General features: G+C 38.6%; 1 protein-coding gene across 1 annotated transcript; it reads right to left on the reverse strand.

The window, feature by feature from the left end:
* Nucleotides 1-6,973: 6,973 nt before the first annotated feature.
* LOC113296816 (hydroxyethylthiazole kinase-like) lies at nucleotides 6,974-10,063 on the reverse strand. Its single transcript, XM_026545165.1, has 2 exons — nucleotides 9,435-10,063; nucleotides 6,974-7,591 (listed from the first exon to the last, which is right to left on the reverse strand). The coding sequence occupies exons 1-2, from the start codon at nucleotides 9,888-9,890 to the stop codon at nucleotides 7,190-7,192; spliced, it is 858 nt and encodes a 285-aa protein (XP_026400950.1). The 5' UTR covers nucleotides 9,891-10,063; the 3' UTR covers nucleotides 6,974-7,189.
* Nucleotides 10,064-21,812: the final 11,749 nt, after the last annotated feature.

Here is a 21,812-nt window from a genome sequence, read left to right on the forward strand (position 1 = left end):
GACCTGGAACATGATTCATCGAAGAAAAATCCGGTGTATTATTTGGGATCGAGTGATGGTCCTGGTATTCTTATTACCCGAATGTGTTAAGAGGAACTATCTATTATAAATGGGCTAGATTCATTAGAAGATCACTAATAGCTAAGCGTAAGTTTGGTTTTGTTGATGGCACAATAAAAGAACCTACAGATCCTGAACAGTTGGAGGAATGGATTGCGGTTCAGTCAAGCATTGTTTCATGGATTAACAACACCCTGGATTCTTCCCTGGACACACTTGCGGAAGTGATTTTGTATGGTAAGTGGTACAAGAATCTGTCAAATAAAATTGTCTTTGAGTGAATGTAAACAAGGTAAATCTGAAAGTGTAGTTTTTTATTTTGGGAGATTAAACAAATTGTGGGGTGAACTTGTGACATATATGAAGATACCACAATGCAAGTGTGGTCATTGCACCTGTGATATTGCAAGTCAGGTGACTACTTTGAGAGAAGAAGTTTATCTTCATTACTTTTTGATTGGTTTGGATAGTGTGTATGGGTCACTGCGCGAACAGTTATTGGCAAGAGATCCACTGCCATCGATTGATGTAGCATACCAAACTATAGTGAATTCAGAACGTCTGAGAATAGGTGATGTAGTTTTGTCGAAAGAAGTACAAGACAACGTTATGGCATTTAAAGTTCAACCTGATCAGCGTATGACCACCAATACATATGATCCTGTAAAGTACTGTAAACACTGTAATAGAGAATGACACTAGGATGAGGGTTGTTATCAATTAATTGGCTATCCTGAATGGTAGGGAGACATACCTCGTGGTGAAAAAGGCTATGGCAGAGGAGGCAGGACAGGTGGTAGAGGTCGAGGTGGTTCATCATATGGCAGAGGAGTTAGAGGATATGGAAGCAGCAACCCAGTTCGTGCGCATAACCTGAATATACCAACGGCACAACAGTAAGGTGGTGTGGCGTCAACAACAGATAGAACGGGTTTGGTTGGAGTGACAGCAACACAACGCCAGCAGGTGCTTGAGTTTTTAAACTCAGACAAATCAAATTTTCAACTACAAGGTAAGAAGAATAATGTATCCTGGATTGTGGATACAGGGCTACAAATCATGTCACTTGTAATATTGATGACATGATAGAAGTGAAAGATATTAAGGTATGTTCAGTTGGCCTGCCAGATGGAAAGTATGCAAACTCTGATAAAATAGGAACTGTGATTCTTCCTGGTGGTTTGAAACTTGATAATGTTCTTTACGTACCTCAAATAATATGTAACTTAATTTCGGTTATACAAATGATCGATGACTTAGTATGTATTGTACAATGTACTAACAGTTTATGTCTTATACAGGACCGGTTGACGAGAAAGGTGATTGGAGTGGGTGAGAGACAAGGTGGACTATATATTTTTCGTGGTGTGCCTCCTGTTAAAGTACTTGTTGTTAGTGGAAACTCATATGAGCTATGGCATCAAAGAATGGGACATCCATCGGAGAAAGTTTTACAAAAGCTACCAGTTGTGAGTAGGTTATTTAAAAAGAATAATAATGCTTGTGATATTTTCCCATGAGAAAAACATCGTAGAAGTAGTTTTTCTAGTAATTTGAGTAAAGCCAGTTGTATATTTGAGTTAGTTCATCTGAATTTATGGGGTCCTTACAAGACACCTTCTTCTTGTGGAGCTCATTATTTTCTGACAATAGTATATGATTTTTCAAGAGGTGTGTGGATTTATTTGATTAAAAGTAAAACTGAAGTTGAATTGGTATTTCTTAATTTCATTGATCTTGTGAAGCGTCAGTTTGGTAAAGAAATCAAAATTGTTATAAGTGATAATGGAACAGAATTTAATACATTGCGTGGATATTTTAAGACTAATGGGATAGTCTTTGAGACATAATGTGTTGGTACACCCCAACAAAATAGGAGGGTTGAGAGAAAACACCAATATATAATGAATGTGGCAAGAGCCTTGAGATTTCAAGCCAATTTACCAATACGTTTTTGGGGGAGAATATGCACTGACTGCAGCATACTTGATTAATCGTACACCAACACCTATTCTTAACAACAAAACTCCATATGAAATCATGTTTGGGAAGAAGCCTCCATATGATCATTTGAAGGTGTTTGGGTGCTTGTGCTATGTATATAATAAAAGTAGTAAAGGGGATAAGTTTGCAAGCTGAGGAAGGAGAAGTGTATTTCTTGGTTATCCTTTTGGTAAAAAGGTGTGGCAAGTTTATGATTTAGACACAAAACAATTTTTAGTGTCAAGGGATACGGAGTTTTATGAACATCAGTTTCCTTATATGACAAGCAATACTGGAAATTCGACTGAGATTGTTCAGTCAAATAATGATGTTCGTTGGAGTGATGATGAAGATAGAGAAGAAGAACAGTTGTCTAGAGGTATTGTGGAAACTCATCAAGACGAGTTGCAAAAATTAAGCATTGATGAATCACTGTCTGAGACTTATTGTGAAACTAAAGAATTGCAAGGAAAAACTCAAGAACAACCTGAGGAGAATGATACTAATAGCAATGACACAACAACTGAAGGTGTGGCAGAGAATAATAGCAGTGAGATGGGTAAAGGAAAACGTCAGCAGATTCCTTCTAGTAGACTCAAGGGTTTTGTGACGCACACTGTACGAGAAAATAGTCCACCTCCCACTCATCCTACACAATCATCAACCTCATGTACACCTTATCCTTTGACATATTATGTTAGTTGTGATCGTTTTTCTGCAGTTCATAAAAAATATCTTACAGCCATAACTGCTGGAAATGAGCCTAAAAACTTCAAAGAAGCTATGAAAATGGAAATTGGAACAAGGAACATGGAAATTGGAACAAGGAACATGGAAATTGGAAGAATTACCACCTGGAAAGAAGTCACTAGGAAGCAAATGGATTTACACAGAAAAACGTGATGAAAATGGAAATTTGGTGCGTCTGAAAGCAAGACTGGTAATATTTGGGAATTATCAAGTTGAAGGATTGGATTACAATGAGACATTTGCACCACTGGCAAAGATGATAACAATTCGTACTTTTCTAGCTGTTGCGGCGATTAAAAATTGGGAAGTGCATCAAATGGATGTGCATAATGTCTTTCTTCATGGAGATTTGGAGGAAGAAGTGTATATGAAGATACCACCGGGATTTGCCAAGGGAAATCCTAATAAGGTGTGTAGAATGAAGAAATCATTATATGGGCTAAAACAGGCTCCTAGGTGTTGGTTTGCAAAATTATCAGCAGCCTTGAAGAATTATGGTTTTAAGCAGTCATATTCAGATTATTCTCTCTTTACTATGACAAAGGGAAAGATGCAGCTTAATATTTTGGTGTATGTTGATGATTTGATTGTCGCAGGAAATGATCTGGTTGCACGTCATAATTTTAAAACATACTTGGGACAATGTTTCAAGATGAAAGATTTGAGGAAATTGAAATACTTTCTAGGATTGGAGGTGGCTCGTAGTAAACAAGGTTTTTACATATGCCAGAGGAAGTATACATTGGATATTATCATGGAAACTAGGTTATTGGGAGCAAAACCTGCAGAGTTTCCAATGGAGACAAATCATCGTCTTGCTTTGGCAAAGGGTAAAATATTAGATGATGTGTAGAAATATAGGAGACTGGTTGGTCGTATGATTTATTTGTCAGTCACCAGACCAGATCTTGCTTACTCAGTGCATATTTTGTCGCAATTTATGCAACAACCAAGAATGGAGCATTGGGAAGCAGCCCTTCGTGTGGTTAGATATTTGAAGAAGAATCATGGACAAGGAATTTTGTTGCGCTCTGATAGTGGTCTCAGTTTAAAAGGATGGTGTGACTCTGATTGGGCAAGTTGTCCATTAACTAGACGTTCATTGACAGGATGGTTTGTTCTTCTTGGGTTTTCACCTGTGTTTTGGAAAACTAAGAAGCAGCATACTGTTTCTCGGTCCTCAGCTGAAGCAGAATACAGATCTATGGCGGCAGTTACATGTGAATTAAAGTGGTTGAAACAATTACTTGGTGATTTAGGAGTTCATCATACACATGGGATGAATGTCTTTGTGATAGTCAATCAGCATTATATATTGCTCAGAATCCAGTATTTCATGAACGAACAAAACATATAGAAGTGGACTGTCATCTTTTCAGAGATGTTATAATAAGGAAGATTATATCACCCTCTTACACTCCTACAACAGTGCAATTGGCGGATATCTTTACAAAATCCTTAGGAAAAGCTCAATTTAAGTTTCTTTTATCCAAGATGGGCATTTGTGACCTCCATGCTCCATCTCGAGGGAGGGTATTAGGAAATAGGGCTATACTTAGCCTAGAGCTATATTTGGTGATTAGAATACGTGTGGCTCAAGTATGTGACTTGAGACCCAAGTGTGGTCTGTGTATAAATATGAACGATTTTTTGGGGACCATGGTTTTTTTGGGGGGACCATGGTCCTATTAGGCCACCTACCCTATAGTTATAAGGAGTGTCCTTAAGTATTGAAATGACTAACCTACCCTTCACCTAATTTAATTTAAAACCAACCCAATAACCACCTATATATATATAACCACCACCTCCTCCCACCACCACCGCCCACCACCGCCGATTACCACCACCACCACCTCCAATTATCACCACCACCAACCACCGATAACCACCACCACCGCCCACCACTGCCGATTACCACCACCACCAACCACCGATTACCACCACCACCTCCGATTACCACCACCACCAACCACCACCACCACTATATATATATATATATATATATATATATATATATATATATATATATATCTTAATTTAAAACATTAACAAAGATATTCTCACAAAACCATTACTTGTCATTCGTTTTTGGTTGAATAAATGAGAAGTAATCATTAAAATGAGTTGAAAAAGGAAGTTGCAGAGAGGTTTAATGGTGGGTTTTTTTTTTAAGAGAAAAGTTCGGTTATCAAGAATTAATTTTTTCTTAACCGAACTCTGAGTTCGGTTGATTCGCAAAAAAATACTTTTAACCGAACTCCTTGTATTAGAACAACAGAAGTCCATAAGTTCGGTTCCTTCGCAAAATAAGGATATCACCGAACTTTATTTTACGAAAATAATGAGAAGTCCACAAGTTCGGTTCGTTCGCAAAAATGTTAAGTTTTCTTTGTAACCGAACTCTACCTTTGAAACTTCGTAACCGAACTCTACCTAATTCGCCAAGAAATAAATTTCGTAGTAACCGAACTTTTGCCTAATTGCATATATGCATATATAAGCCCAGTTCGGTTGATTCGCAAAATATGTTGAAGTTTGCGAACCAACCGAACTTCTAACACTAGGTTACTTTTAACCTGCAGTTTGGTTGGGAACTTGGTTGCGTTGAAGTTTGCGAACTAACCGAACACACAAGATGTACCCAAATAAATTGTTAAGTTCAAAGTTCGGTTACCTACCATTTTATCCTAGGTAACCGAACATTACACTGTACGACCAAAACCTCCATTAACGAGCGAGTTCGGTAACCTGCGTGTTTGGAAAACGTAACCGAACTACACTTTCAGGTGTATTCGGTTACATGTTCTTGACATATGGTAACCGAACTGGCCCAAATCTACATAAAAAATTTCATTTCTTTTGAAAGTTTGGAGCAATTCAACCAACATTATCTAAGTTTGAAGCCTACCGGGTACCCAAATACCCTTCCTCTGGTTGTGGTTGGTAAAATCCATCGTTTTTCATGTTTTCCATCTTCATCTTCTCTAACTTTACTCTCTCAATAATTCTACTTCTTTAAAAAAAAAACCATCTGATTTTTTAATCTCACTAATTATCTTTAACTTAATCATCTCACTAATCATTACACTAACTATTATTAACACTAACTAATCATCACCCAAAATTAATCAGGAGGGTAATTTAGATATTAACATAAATATCTAGATAAGGGGTGACCTAGATTTACTTTTAATGTCTTTACCCAAAATAAAACCATGATCCCAAAAAAACCATGGTCCCCCAAAAAATCGTTCATAAATATCTTTGTGATTGAATGAGAAAAGGAAGACTTAACCAAAACTTGACGCCATTCATTTGGTGTAATTGAGAACCAGTCCTTTCTTGCAGATGTTGTTGCTTTAACTTCAATATACTCTTTGCTCTTATCATTTTTACAAACAACAATATCATAAGGTAATCCAGTCTCTGCTTCTTCATTTACCCAGTTAACACTACCCGCACCAAACTTTTCGACGAGGTGATCAAAATCTACTTTCTCTCCACGACGCCCTGTTTTTTTGAGCATCAGTCGGATTTGGTGTGTGATGAGAAATCTGATCTCTCTCATGCACTGCTGAAGAGGAAAAATCTGGGTTCCCAGAAATATTGACAGTGTATGACTGGTTGATCACCTCTGACCTATAAGCAGACGTGGTTGACCTACTTTACTCGTACTCTTGCAAACCTACAGTCAGACTAGCTACTGATTATGTTTGACTTGATAATAAGCACTGAAACCATCTTAAAACGTGACACTGGAATAGAGATGTTGAAAGGAAAGATCTTAGTTTACTAGGTCTAGGATACCATGATCCAGGTTAAAAGGAAACTTTGGTGAAGTTATAAGATTCTCGGAAGACGAACCGACCAAGGAGCACACCGGTTTGGACAAAAATAGAGTGAAAAATAATGGCACATTCTAGCCTAACCGCATGTCTTCTAGCTGAATGCATTGCTAGATGGGACTAAAGGCAGGCACGCCGAAGTAGAGCAGAGATCATAAACCCTTTCCTCACAGTTAGCACTGAAACAAAACCTTGAACAGTCGTCTTAATTTTTGCAGGGATTTGGAGTCGATCTTTTGTAGGCTCAATAAGCCTAATTTCAATTCACTAGTTTCAGAGAATTTACCTTAAAATCAGATTTCAAGTCGTCAGTTTATATGCACACATAGATGTAAGGAGGTTCAAAATAATAAGAAGTGAAACCCGAACTTTAAATCTTTCACTTCATTGTTTTTACATAGAATGCTCAGGGACCTGGGGAACTAAAGAAGAATTGTCATATGTTTAAACCAAGTTCTGATAGGTTAGCTGTATATAGATTAATAACATTATTAACAAAGCTGTATGTGAAGACCTATGGGAATTAACATACTTTCTTTTATCGTGATTCATGACGCTCGACTCATGCAACTGATGTTAACCTGAGAAAGGATAGTAGCCTGATCAAGCCCATGTAGTGAATCTATTAAGTGCATGCGTAGTGAAGCTGGACCTTTGGCCATGTCCATTCCTAACTCACCAGCAACACCAAATATAGAAAGCGCTGAAACTGTGGCTTCAAAGGCATGTAGGGGGTCTACTGCAACAAAGGCTGCAATGAGAGCTGTAACAGCACAGCCAGTTGCTGTGATCCGTTGCATCATGGCTACTCCATTATGTACACCAACCAAACGCTGCCCATCAGTTATTATGTCAACTGCTCCGGACACGGCAATAACTGCACCACTTGCTTTAGCCAAGGATTTTGCTGCTTCTATTGCATCCATTGACCCATGTGAGCTGTCCGCCCCCTAGACATATCCATGCGATAAGTATTCAGTTTATAAAGTTTTTCGCTACTAAACTATTGTTTATGCAATTGTAAGAAGATTGTGAGTGAAGGGGATGAGGAAGAAAACATCATCTTGATATTTAGTTACTTGTACTTTGGTACAGTAATCTAAGTCAAATGTCAAAGAACAAGTACGATCCGTCATGCTAGGTGTGTCTGGCTTTGGACTCGTGTCATATTCCAGGCATTCATCTATGTGTCATTTATTCATAACTAATGCAAGTTAATACATATGCACCTCATTTATCCACTAGGTTTCTTACTTTTCTATTTTTCATAGCATAGTTATCCAACCAATATGTATGTCATCTGCAAGAAAATTAATCTATTTTGTTTTTCTTATAGCGAGCAAAAAATTTCAAGTTCGCCAGTTAATGAGTACAATCGGTGACGGGACTACAATAGACTCTTTCTCTCACTAAAACGTTTACAGAAACAACAATGAGCAGAAAAAGATAACATACTACTTAATGTTTTAAATTCAAGTGTTTCCAAATAATAGTTCGAAAATTGGTAGTCCTCTAGGCATAAAACTACAACAAAAATGTAGATTCTTGTTTGACCACCAAATAAATGCTCTACTTCAAACATTTCCCATCCACACTTGCACGACTCTCCCTTTTCCACCAGTTATTAGTTGCAAATGTTTATGTTATAGTTAAGCTATTCTAGTTTGATTGAGATTTTAACATTGTTCCAAACCAAGCTTTCCGCCTTGCTATATTCAAACACCAAAGGAAATTGAGTCCGCAAATCCCTACACTATACTAGGAGGCAAAACACTTGGTTCAACCTTTTCTGAAGTAAACTCTAAAAGCGGAAGACCATCTTAAGTAGAACCCCTGTCTCATAGACAGCCACCTGGTGCCTTTACTTTTGCAGAGACCAGGTGGAAACTCTAAAAGCTGACACTATATCAATATCAGCCTATCTGTATGCAACCGCTGAGTCCCCAGAAGAGTTCAGCAAACAAAGTCAGAAATTAGTGAAGGCTAAATGCCGACATTAATTTGGAAAAATCAGCTACTAGATTCCTAACTGAATTCTTTGACGAAATTTTCTTTCAGTTAAATCTGTGTTCGATTTTGGAATTTCAGACAAGTACAATTTCCCAAAAACTATAGGTGGACATCATAATGTTTGCCTAATTAAACACAATGCCACAAGTCAACAACATCTTGACAAAGATGACCAGACAGAACTTTGTTACTGGCATTATTCTTTGATCTCCACAGTCCATACAACAACATCTTGACAGTGTCATGCTTAAATGAGCTTGGTTATTGATCGGAACACTTATTGCCTCTATTGTTTTAATTCCTCGGCAGAAAAAAAAACATTTAGCTGACCACTTCCTCCACCCAACCCACTGGGTTGAGGAGCCAAGTCACTAAACTCACTACCAAGATGGCAAAAGAAAGCAGCATCAACATATCGGCAAAGTTGGGTTGTAATAAAAAGCAGTTTCTCACAAAGGTAGCAGACATAGTACAATCACTCTAGTTTAGCACACTTTCGACCCTCTCTAGTCCCTTGGTGGGGCTGAGAGTCTCGTAAAGTACTTGGAAAGTATGACTTCCAGTTAGCATTCTTCAAGTACATAACTAGATAGTCCAATTCTAGGATTTTACAGGTACACAGTTCTCCCTAAGAATCTGAATTACTTCAAAAAATCTAAGTTTCAATGATAAATTGTACTAATTTCACCCAAAACCTATACAAAAGAACAAGAAAAATCAAAACTTTCCTTCCTAGTAGCATAGTAATTACAATCAAGCAAGTGGGTTAGTGATAGAACTGACCTTACTGCTGTGGGTATCTCTGGAAGCATTAGCAAGAGCAAGAATTTCAGAAGCATTTCCACGAATAACAGCAGGTTTAAGACCCACAAGCTCAATACAAGTCTTGAGTCGAAATTCAGAAGCAGAAACAGCAACTGGGTCAAAAACCCATGGTTTCCCCAATTCATTAACTAACTCAGCAGCTGATTTCATTGAAGGAAGCCAATCTGGTGATAAAGTACCAACATTGAGACACAGAGCATCAGCATGAGGTGTAAAATCTGGGATTTCTTGTAAACAATGGAGCATTGCTGGTGATGCACCTGATGCTAACAGAGTATTAGCCATTAAATCCATGGATACATAATTTGTTATGCATTGAATCAGTGGTGATATCTCTCTTACTTTTTCAAGGTTTTTCCATGTCTTCATGCCCCAATCTTCTTCTTCTTCCAGTGATTGATTTTCGTTTTTCATAGTTGGATTCACTGTCTCTAGTTGGGTTTCAGAGGCGCTGTCGATTGCAGTGGGAACATAAATCTGGGCAGGAATCTAGTTGTATTTGGCGGAGAGGTGGTGGAGTCGAAATAGAAATTGGGGATTTTGGATTTTCCTCCCTCCTCGTTGGAACCACAAACACAGAACCGAAGTCTTGAGGCAGGGGACCGGTGGGAGGATTAGAGTGGTCCTATGATAATGTTCAACCTCAAAATTTTGTTGAGCCACGTGGATGGTCAAACGTGTTTCTCCATTATGGTAAAGCAGGGCAAAATGAACAGGTTTAGTTTTTTAAGGTCCAGTAATATATTTTTTAGTATAAAATGTTTTGTCGGATAAAGATGAAAAATAAAGTGAGATAAAATAGGATGAAGTGAGATAAAATAGGATGAAGTAAGATAAAATAAGGTTAAAAAGTAGTAAAATAATCAGGGATTGTACTTGGCGTCAATCCAAGATTCGCGGGCGTCAATCCAAGTGTCGCTGGCGTTTTTTGCATGAACGAGCGTCACTTCTTCTGACGCCAACGTTAGTAGGGATGGCGCGCGTCCTTACAATAGACGCGCGCCTGATGTTCCGACTCGATGTTCAAATGAACAGATCTGTTCATTTGAACATCCATTTTCTGTGTTTGTTCATTCCATAGTGGGAGCAAAATGAACAAATTCCAAGTTTGTTCATTCCATACGAATTGCCCTTAGGTAGATCGACTCAGGGTCAGTACCTCTGACATTTCTTTTCTCGACAAAACCAAATGTTATCACTATGATTTCTTATTATAACAAAAATAAAAATTGATTTTTGTATTAAGTTTTATTTGGTTTCACTTTCAAAATAGATAATAGAAAAATTACACAACAGAGTTTTCAGTTGGCAGCCGAGCAACAAGTTGGATACCAACTCCTTTTTGAATAGCAACACCCAATCTATGAAAAATAAAACTACCTAGGTCACTACCAGCATCGTTATTAACTAAACAGTTCTTTAGACGCTTGAAAAATAAACAAAATCTTTACTGAGCTTACCTAAGATGGTGAAACCTAAAACACCAAGACCATAACCATGAGAAGCACATTCATTCAAGTATTTAGTACGCTTGCGTGAAACAGCCCTTGAGATAGCCTGGCCTGGGAAGAAGGCACGAACTCCATCGCCAGTGAAGGATGACACACCTGTAATATCCATACACACATCTTGGATGTTTTCCCAGTTTCACTTTATTTGTTTTATTTTTTTTAAAAGAGACAAGCCTCAAATATATTGATTACAATTCTTCAATTCAACATCGATAGTTATTACAGAGCTGACTCGAAAATTTCCAACGATTACAGAGGTTTCAACTAATCATTTTACGTGTGGCTAATCTGAGATCTACCTCAATCATTTGAGGTACACATAAACTTTGTTCCCTAGTTAACGGATAATATAGGTGTCTAGACTGAATAAAATTACCAGTGATCTTGGTGGAAGGACTAGTGTAATTTTGAGGTGTCTGCAGTTATTCAATTAGTTATGCCAGTGATCTTGGTGGAAGGATAACATCTGCAGTTATTCAATTAGCAATGCCAGTGATCTTGGTTGAAGGCTAGTGTAAGCTATGCCAATGAGAGACCTTCCGAACTGGTGGGAATTTTGAGGCGTCTTATTGATTACTCACAGTTTTCCCCTTATAACAATCCCATTATGTACAAATTACAATTCAGCTTCTACTGAACATATTATTATTGGTGAATAAACACCATGTATGTATGTATTTGTTTAAAGTTCAAGGTTGTAAATGAAAATGATGCAAAGTTAGCCCATTCTGTACAAGGGCATTTTCTGTCCAAAAAAATCTAGTCAGCTGAGTCAGGTATGACTCACAAAACAAACATATTTTCTGACTCAGACCTTAGTGAGTCAGATCCAGATGAGTCAGGTGATTTCACTCAGATCCAGATGATTTAGATCCAGACAACTCAGATGAGTCAGCTGCAAACAAACAAGGTGTTAGTTTACTAGGTCTAGGATACCATGATCCAGGTTAAAAGGAAACTTTGGTGAAGTTATAAGATTCTCAGGAGAATAAACGACAAAGGAGCACAACAGTTTGGATAAAAATAGAGTGAAAAATATTGGCACATTCTAGCCTAACCGCATGTCTTCTAGCTGAATGCATTGCTAGATGAGACTAAGAGCAAGTCTTATGGTGAAATCCAACCTATTCCAAGTGTGGAAAAACCATGGAATGTCAAGTATAATGGCTTCCAAGTTGGGGTTTTCCACAGAAAATCCAAGCAAGGTTCCACCGTTTCGTGAAAGGGTTTATGGAATCCATCTGAACGCCAATAAGAATAGCGTTAAACGCTATTCTTAATAGCGCTAAGAAAACACTATTAAGAATGACGTTTTTTTTTTGTCCGTAGATTTAGGATGAGTTGTTGAAATCTAACGGCTGAGAAAAAAAACGCTATTCTTAATAGCGTTTTCACTATTCCACAACTACACTTGCACTTCCATCCACGGTTCCAAATGCTGAGGTGGTGTGGAAGATGGAAGATGGAACTCTTCCACCATAAGACTTGCTCTAAAGGCAAGCGCGTCGAAGTAGAGCAGAGATCATAAAGATTGGCAATTCTTATTTGGGGATGAGGGCAATGTAAATGAACCCTATCCTATGATTCTATAAACATACTCCCTCTGTCTTATTATTAGATGACCTGGTTCAAGTTTGCACAATTCTTAAGACAAGGAAGGGAAAATAGTACTTTTAAGTATTTCTTACAATTATACCCTAGTGGTTAATAATTAGTAAAATTTTGAAATGATTTATCACTCAAAATGGACCAGATGTGATGGATATTTCTCATTCCTTTTGTAAATGAGAAAAAAATATAAGAGTGAATATCCGAAATTGGCAAGACATGATTCCTCAAAAAGAAGAAATAACTATATCTGCATTCCCATAGGTGTAAATAAAAAAGGTTGGTGGAGCCTAGGAGAAATTATGGAAGAACAGTTAGGTGATATCATTACTCCAGTTCAAGTTGTACCTTCAACAAAGGATTTCGACAATCATTTAAGGCCAACAAAATCTCTCTCTTTAAAAGATAGAATGTCAAGAACAATTATGGTGAAGATTGAAGGCTCATTAAATTGGAACAGAGAGGAAAAATAAATCTCTCAAAAATTGAAATGGAATAGACGTTTAAAGCTAGTCAAGACAAATTCAAAATCTGCTATTTTTTTCCCTGGTTCAGATTATGAATGGATGCAAGCATGGAAATCCTTAAAATGGATTGTCAATGTCACAAAGATTGAGGTTAGACTCAAATGAAACCATCACCAGAAATGATGTAACACCCCGTGTTTTTATCATGGTGCATGCTAAAAGATGCGTCATTTGCTTGTGATGAAGCTTCATTCAAAGCTTCCTTTGCATAGTAAGATGCGTTTGGCCAAGGGTCAATGTTGCATCATCATGATGCATTAGGCCAGTTGGGTAGGTGGCTTCGAGATTGCAGCGTAATCATTTCGCATTATGAAGGCTATCGGCCTAGAGCCAATATCGCACAATCATTGTGCATCAGGCAGAAATGGATGGCCGAACGAGTGTTGCGAAATCATCACACGCAATCATTGCGTATGAACACAATCATTGCGAAGGAACACAATCATTGCGAAGGAACGCCATCATTGCGAATAAACACAATCATTGCAGATGAACAGTGAAGCAAGCATGTCAATTTGGCCCCTAATTCCAACTTGTAGAAATTGCAAGTTAACATATATAGGGAGGGGTAGTTGGTCGAAAGTGCATATGCGGACTATGTACCAAGTCAGCTTCCTAGCTTAGCCGGAAGAGTATAAATGATTCTTAAGGCTCATTTATAGTTGTGTGGCCTTGCGAAGAGGGAATTTGGTGCTTAGGCATCACTATGCCATGCTGAAGACCCGATAATGTGCAACCTTTGTGCATCTTGACGGAACGGCCTATACGGACCAGGCCATTACCATTATTGCTAGGCCACGACCTTGCAAACGAGTTGATTAAGTTGATGTCCCTTTGAGGATGAATTACGGTCAGTGCTTGATCCCTTTAGAGTATGAAAGAGTACGTAGGCAGCCGCAATGATTTGCAGCATTGCCGGTCCAGCACGTTGTCCACTCATATCATCTAAACTCGGTAGCTCGATGCAAGAGATGATTGTGGCCAATCTTGATGAGGCTTAGTTACATGCCATCAAGTGGATGCTCATACTTCCTATCAAGCTACAAAAAGTTGGTAAGCACATGTTGGACAAGATTCAGTGGTATGATGATCGCTCAGCTAGATAGGAAACTCATTGATGAATTTCCTACGTTGAGGCAAAGTCAGTGATGCATGCAAAAAGCATTGGCCCTGGCCTTACGACCTTATACCCTTTTATGAACAAGGGTAAGTTTGGAACAGTGTGGAAGCTAAGTTAGATGCATCATGCTCCACGAGCATGCTTGGAATGGCAAATGAACGTGCATTTGCCTAGCTATGAGGCCCGGATCGTAGCTTCATCATGACGCATATGGGAAGTTACAGCCTGCAGGGAAACGCGCCAAAGGAATAATTTTCTGGTCTATCACAAATGAACTACACAAGTGCAGATTGTGGGTCAAAATCCAAGGACTACCCTTGTAAATGAGATCTTACAGAAACCTCAAAGGCATTGGAGACAAGCTTTGAGGTATGGATGAAATTGATAAAGATACTTGTTTGGGTAATCCAGATATATGCAGAATCTTCGGCATTGGCGACCTCAAGAAGATTCCAGTAGATCAAGTTTTATCTCCTGAGTATAAGGTGGGAGCATGATTTCATTCAGAAGCACTCGTCGTCCGGGTATCGTCGGCTTCTCGATGAGCTGGATAAAGCTCATTTCAAAATTCAAAATTTGAATTTGAATTCTATGGAGTCAGAATGTAACAAACAGATACGTGACACAACGGGAAATTGGCAGACAATCCTAGTCATATCCCTAAAAACACCCTACCAATCCATGCAGGCAGCCCAAACATAAAGAGTAAAGCTTTAATTCTTCTCGAAATGGCAGAAAAAAAAAACTGCATGGAACCATTTCTCAACTGTCAACAGAATTATCATCAACATCGGTACCAGATTTAGTGTCAGATTCAATGTCGGTTGCAGTGCCGGAAACAGTCATTTCGTTGATGATCAGTACACCGTAAAAATCTCAATACTTTGAAGAAAAAGCAGAAGATTCGTCCAAAGGTTAGATGAGATTGATACATTCACAGGGATAATACAAGCCTCTCTAAATCAATTACCAAAAGAACATCACATTCAAATTCAAAATGAAAATGTGATAATTGATCTAAGAAAATTTCAATCTTCTAATGATGCAAATGTAGACGCAATTTTCAACACTGTTGAGCTACTGATGGAAGTAAGTAGCAACTTTGGTCTTGATGATATGAGTCAAAGAAAAGCAGTTCAACATATTTTTTCAGAACTCATTCAAAGACATAAAAAGAATTTGGTAAACTTTGCAACTAAAGATCAAGATAGGGTACTAGCAAGTTCCAATGGATGTTAAACAAAGCATGAAAATTATCTCTTGGAATGCAAGAGGCTTAAATGTTGTTGACAAGATGGATAACTTAAAAGCTTTGAACAAATAACACAAGCCAATTGCAGTCTGCGCTCAGGAAACTAAAATTACGAAAATTAGTAATTGGTTGGTTAAACACTTATGGGGAAATGAAAGAAATGGATGGACAATGATAGCATTAGAAGGGCTTGGAAGAGGGATGCTCACAATATGGGATGCTTACAGACTTGAATGAAACATTATAAGTCAAAAATTCAGGAACAACGGTGATAACTTTATATGGACACTTACTAATGTCTATTCACCTTGTATCAAGGATGAAAGAGAGGAGTTTTGGGAGGAATTGGACTGCTTGGTGAGATGGAGCACATAAGCTTGGTGCATTGCAGGAGACTTCAACACTGTCATGAGAAGATGGGAAAGAAACAAAGCTGGTGGTTCAAGATTAGGCACATGGGTATTCAATGACTTCATGGAAAACCAAGACATCATAGATCTACCTGCGAATGGTGGACTCTACACTTGGTCAAACATGAAAGTAGATCATATCTTCTGCGGATTGGATAGAATTATCATCACTCTACAATTTGAATAAAAATACCCCGACGCCGCTCAAGTCGTACTCTCCAGAAATGTGCCAGACCCTTCCCAAGTCCTGCTCACAACTGGTAATATCAATAGCATTAATCCTCCATTTAAACTGGAAATTTATTGGTTGCATAATAAAAAAAAATGCAACAATTAAATGGCTGGTGGAATGCAATTGATTTCACTAGTACTCCAAGTTTTATATTTGCAAAAAAAATTATAAAACCTGAAATTATATATCAAAAGGTGGGAAAGAGAACAATATGGGAAACAAAGCGATGTAAAGAAAGCACTGATCACCAAAATAGATGAGCTAAATCTAAATGAAGAGGATGAGAACTTGGAAACTGCTGAGTTTGCAGATAGGGCGCAATGGAAAGTACAACTCAAACATATCAGACTTGATGAATTCTGAAAGTCACAAGCTAGAGCCAAATTTCAACTTTTGAAGAACGGAGAAAAGAACACAAAACTGCTGCATCAAATTGCAAATGGAAGGAAGAGGAAGAACACAATACACAAGTTGGTCATCAATGGAAGGGATAACTTCAATCAAGAAGACATTAAAACTGAATTCAATGATTACTTTACCAACTTATTCAAAGAAGCACATCCATGGAGACCTCAGTTAGAAGATCCAAACTGCCCCATAATTTCTAGCACTGAGAATATTTGGATGGAAAGACAATTCACTGAAGAGGAAGTCTGGAAAGTAATCAAAGGATGTGGTCCAAACAAAGCACGGGGGCCTGATGGGTACCCAATGGAATTTTATAAAGTGGCTTGGCAGATAATGAAAGCAGAATTGATGGAAGTCATCCAAGAATTTCATGGGTCAGAGAGACTGTATTGGAGAATTAATATGACATTTATTAGTCTAATTCCTAAGAAGGAAGAATCTAGCACTCCACAACAATTCAGACCATTAAGTTTGGCAGGAAGTGTGTATAAAATCATTTCAAAACTACAAGCTGCAAGACTCAGAACGGTTCTTCCCAAACTCATCGGTGAACATCAAGGATCCTTCATGTGACACCCGCATTTTTAGCATGGCGCATGCTCAAAGATGCGCCATGACATGAGTTGAAGCTTCATTCAAAGCTTTTGTTGCATGGTAAGCGGTAGATATTTTAAGGCCAATGTTGCATCATAATGATGCATTAGGACAGTTGGGTAGATCGCCTTGGGGTTGCAGCGTAATCATTGCGCATTATAAAGGCTATTGGCTTAGAGCCAATATCGCACAATCATTGTGCATCAGGTCAGGGTGGGCTGGTGATTGTGCAATATACCAAAGGGAATGTCGCGCAATCATTGTGCGATAGCCGGAACCAGTGTTACACAATCATTGTGCAATACGGCAGAAGCGAGTGTAGCGCAATCACTGTGCGCAATCATTACTCATGAATAGTGAAGCAAGCATGTAAATCCACTCCCCAATTCTAACTTGTAGAAATGTCATTAAGACATATATACAGAGGGGTACTTGGTTGAAGGTGCATATGCGGACCATGCACCAAGTAATCTTCATAGCTTAGCTGGAAGAGTACAAATGATGTGTAAGCCTCATTTATAGTTGCGTAGTGTTGCCAATGGGGCATATGATGTGAAGGCATCACTATGCCATGTCGCGGACCCGATGATGCATAATCATTGTGCATCTTGGCGGAATGGCCTATATGGACCATGCCATTACCATTATTGCTTAGCCACGGCTTTGCAAACGAGTTATCTTAAGCTTTTGTCCCTTCGGGATGCACTACAGTCTGTGTTTGATCCCTTTAGAGTAGGGAAGGGTACGTAGGCATCCGCAATGAGTTGCAGCATTGCCAGTCCAGCACTTTGGCCCCTCATATCATCTAAGCTCGGTAGCTCGATGGGGGCAAGACTAGATGAAGCAAGTTGCATGCCATCTAGTGGAGGCTCATACTTCCTATCAAGTTGTTCGACTTAGGCATGTACCAATGACGCATTGGGAATGGTCTCGGAGGAAAGCTACATTGATATGCAAGTTAGCGGAGCTTGCATAAGCCTAAGGAGAGTACGGTATAAGCCTGATTGATGCACCCTTGGCATGAGCAAGACAAGTGTATGCTCTCAGCAATTCCGAAGCTTAGTGAAGAGGAAGTGTGACGGTTGCTCAGCTAGATAGGAAATTCATCACTGAATTTCCTACTTTGAGGCAAAGATAGTGAAGTGATCGATGTCGTATGTGTCAAAATAATATTACTTTCTCACTACTCAAAATATATAATATAGCAAGGGCAAGAAAGGATCATTTCCACAGAGAGGTCTTGGGTTGTAAATATGTTTCGGTTTCCTATATAAAACAATGGGGGATTTTCTGATTTTTATAAACTAAAATAAAGTAAAAGCAAACAAAGAAATAAACACGCAAATCAAGGGTGTGAAATTATTGGGTAAAGGTTTCATCTTCAAATGTAAACAATAGAATTCGTATTTAATCTCGCTATCATCAAAAGCCCTAGAATACCTTATTCCAAGAATACTCCGTAAATTTCCTACGTTCATCAACACACACATTAGAGCTGCGTATGTGAATACTACCTAAAGAATAACCTAACGCCTTGCGCTAATTAAGTTCAATTCCTAGGAGCATTAAGTTTCATAAATAGCCTAATCAATGCAATTGTCATACATTGCGCATGACAATTCGGACAATCGTCAAACTCTACATATGATTACAAGAGTGTATCACTACAAACCATAATCATATCATGCTACTCGTATTCAAGGTTATCGCTTGATGATAAACCCTAAAATAGCTATAAATATGGATGTATGTTCAATCAATTCTAGACTCAACCAACCAAACATTCAATCATATTGCAATACATCAATCATGCAATTATTATAAACCGTATAAAGTCATCGATAATATGGAGAGAAAACTAATTCATCATATCAAAAAGCATGCTTGCAAAATCCGACTACATCTTTAACCAATAAAAATAAATTATCTACTTGTGTTAATGAAGTTCATCACAAAAAACAAAGAAGAAAGCATCATGTTCTAAACCCTAAAAATAAAGTAAAAGCCTCCCTAATGGAGATATCTAGGTTTAGAGAAACTCCTCCCTTTTATATATCTTTCTCCTGCCAAGTTCTCTAAATTTGGTGGCACTTATCTGCCAAAAACCATTAGCTGAAACAGCCCATGAGTCAAGCCCAGTTAGACAGTCTAAGTCCATCAGAGTCAATACTGGATCGGTGCGTCAACTCGCCGTACTCCGATTCTGGCAGAGTTTCCTCTGTTTATGACCGATCCAAGCCAACTTCAGGCCTTTTACACTTCTTCTCTTTCCCTGCATAGTCATATTCATTTGAATCCCATACAATGACCACACATTCATTCATTCAGGCCTAAGCTCAATTTCATGCATACAAACCATGGCAGCAGGCACCAACTCAACTCCATTCTTGTAATAGTTCCATTCCTGCAATTTCTTCTTGTTGTCGGCAACATCAACAGAAACACCATAGTACCCATTGCACAACCATCTCATCTACTACAGCTCCCATCTGACAAGTTCAATTCATTCACTGTTCTTCTATGCTCAACTGCAAACCACTAGGCTCAAGCCATTCCATAATCATCAGTGGTTTCAGTTGCATCGTCTTTTCTTGCTAGCATCACTTCCATCTCTAGAACAGCATCTTAGCTCTATCTCCTCAGTCCTGTAATTTCAACTCACAAGCAAACCACCAATTTTCTGCTCTTCCTGCAATTTCAATTGTTCATTCTAGACTCCCAGGTAGGGCGCAACTGCAACACAGATTCAACCTGCAACAGCACATAACCAGCTTACTCCACCTGAATCCATCATACATTCTCCAGCTTTGCCTCAATCCATTCTCAGATTCTTGGTCTTGATCTTGAGCAGCAACCACCAACAACACAATTTCTCATCCTTCAACAGTCAACACATATTCTCTTTTCACTGGATTCTCGACCTCAGCAACACCACCACTGATTTAACTCAAAACCCACTCTTCAGTATCCCTTAAAATCTCAGAATACTCATCAGTTGTTCCTCTCTGCAATACCCAACATCACCACCTAGAACAATGGCAGAAACCCATGATAATCACCATCTCCTTTACAACATCAGATCTTCTCAAGTTCAGATTCTTCAGTAACCCATTCATCAATTGCATCTTCCCAGTCAATCACCAGGATATATGTCTTGCATAACCCCATCTTCTTGAATTAACGGTCACCAGTAAACTCTAATTTTCTTCTTGTCAATCTGATTACACTTGAAACAACATCAAACTCAAACCCCTTAATCATCCACCACTAGCAAAAATCACGATCTTCAGTTCTATTGAAACAACTTCAAACTCTAACCGATCTCCACTCTCATCTCTAAATTTTTCTAATTCTCAGATACAGCAGCCGCCATTCACTCCCCTCTCACCTCTTTCAGGCACAAATGATTGAGATTTTCAAAATTAATTTCTTTTAGGGTATAAAAATGATTGGCCAGATATATGCACCCAGTAACTTCGATAAGGGCTGCCCATTTTATATAGCTTGTCGGTTCCGAATAACCGACAGCCCCATTCTCTGTTCGATTCAACTACCAATTATAGGAAACTGACAACTCATTCTTCTCCTCTTTCTCGTGCAACCTAATCTACTCCAAGTATAATTTGCCTCTGAATTGACTTTTGCCCTTATCACTCTGAATGAATGTTTTCTCCTTCTTTTGCTCCAAATGACTCCATAGTACCTAATAAGCTCAAAAACACGCATACAATACATAATTTACAAGAAAACTCGCAAAGAAAGCATAAATAATATATACAAATCTAGGCGTTTTAGACACCTATCATGAAGCATGCGATATGCATTGGCCTTGGTCCTATGGCCTTATTCCCTTTTGCAGACAAGCGTAAGTTTGGAACGGTGTGGAAGCTAAATTAGCTGCATCATGCTCCATGAGCATGCTTGCAAAGGCGAATGAACGTGCATTTGCCTAGATTTAAGGCTCGAATTGTAGCATCATTATGGCGCATCGGGGAAGTTATGGCCTGCGCGCCTAGGCGTGCCAAGCGTAATCTCCCGGTCCATCACAATTCATCAAGGGAAAGAAAATTCCAGATGGCAACCTGATAGACACATTTTTGAGTCTAAGTTATCCTCAGTTTTCTATTTTGTTGGTGCTCGATTTTATACTTATTATGGTGTTTTATGTGTTTGTAGGTATTTTTGGGAAATAAACATTTTTGGAAAATTCGGCTCGAAAAATTACTCAGGGCACCCCCGGAGGGCATTTGCTAAACAGGCCCCTACTTTGGATAAGGGGCACCTCATTTTATAAACGGCACATCAGTTGGATACCTGCTATTCGCACTCCACAGACGGATGAGGGGTACCTTTCATCTCCTTCATTCAAATTTCAATTTTGCCGGAAAGTCTTTGAAAGGTGAAGAACAGAATTAGGGTTCGTGTTCTGGGCGTGTTTTAAGGAGATTCAATGGCTGAAATTGTTAGGGATGACTTGATCAGATTAACAGGCGTGGTATGATCTTAAAAATCAACTGCATTTGGCTGGAAAATTGTGTAGAAGGAAAACAGGTCAGTGCAGCTTTTAAAACCCGATTATCCCTGTTTTCGATTTGGAGGATTTTAGGAAGATTCAAGTGCTAAATTCGATTGGATTGGGCCAGTTTCAACTAAGCAGGACCGGTAACTTCATCA

Source organism: Papaver somniferum, chromosome 7, assembly GCF_003573695.1.
Source record: "Papaver somniferum cultivar HN1 chromosome 7, ASM357369v1, whole genome shotgun sequence".
NCBI classification, from domain to species: Eukaryota; Viridiplantae; Streptophyta; class Magnoliopsida; order Ranunculales; family Papaveraceae; genus Papaver; species Papaver somniferum.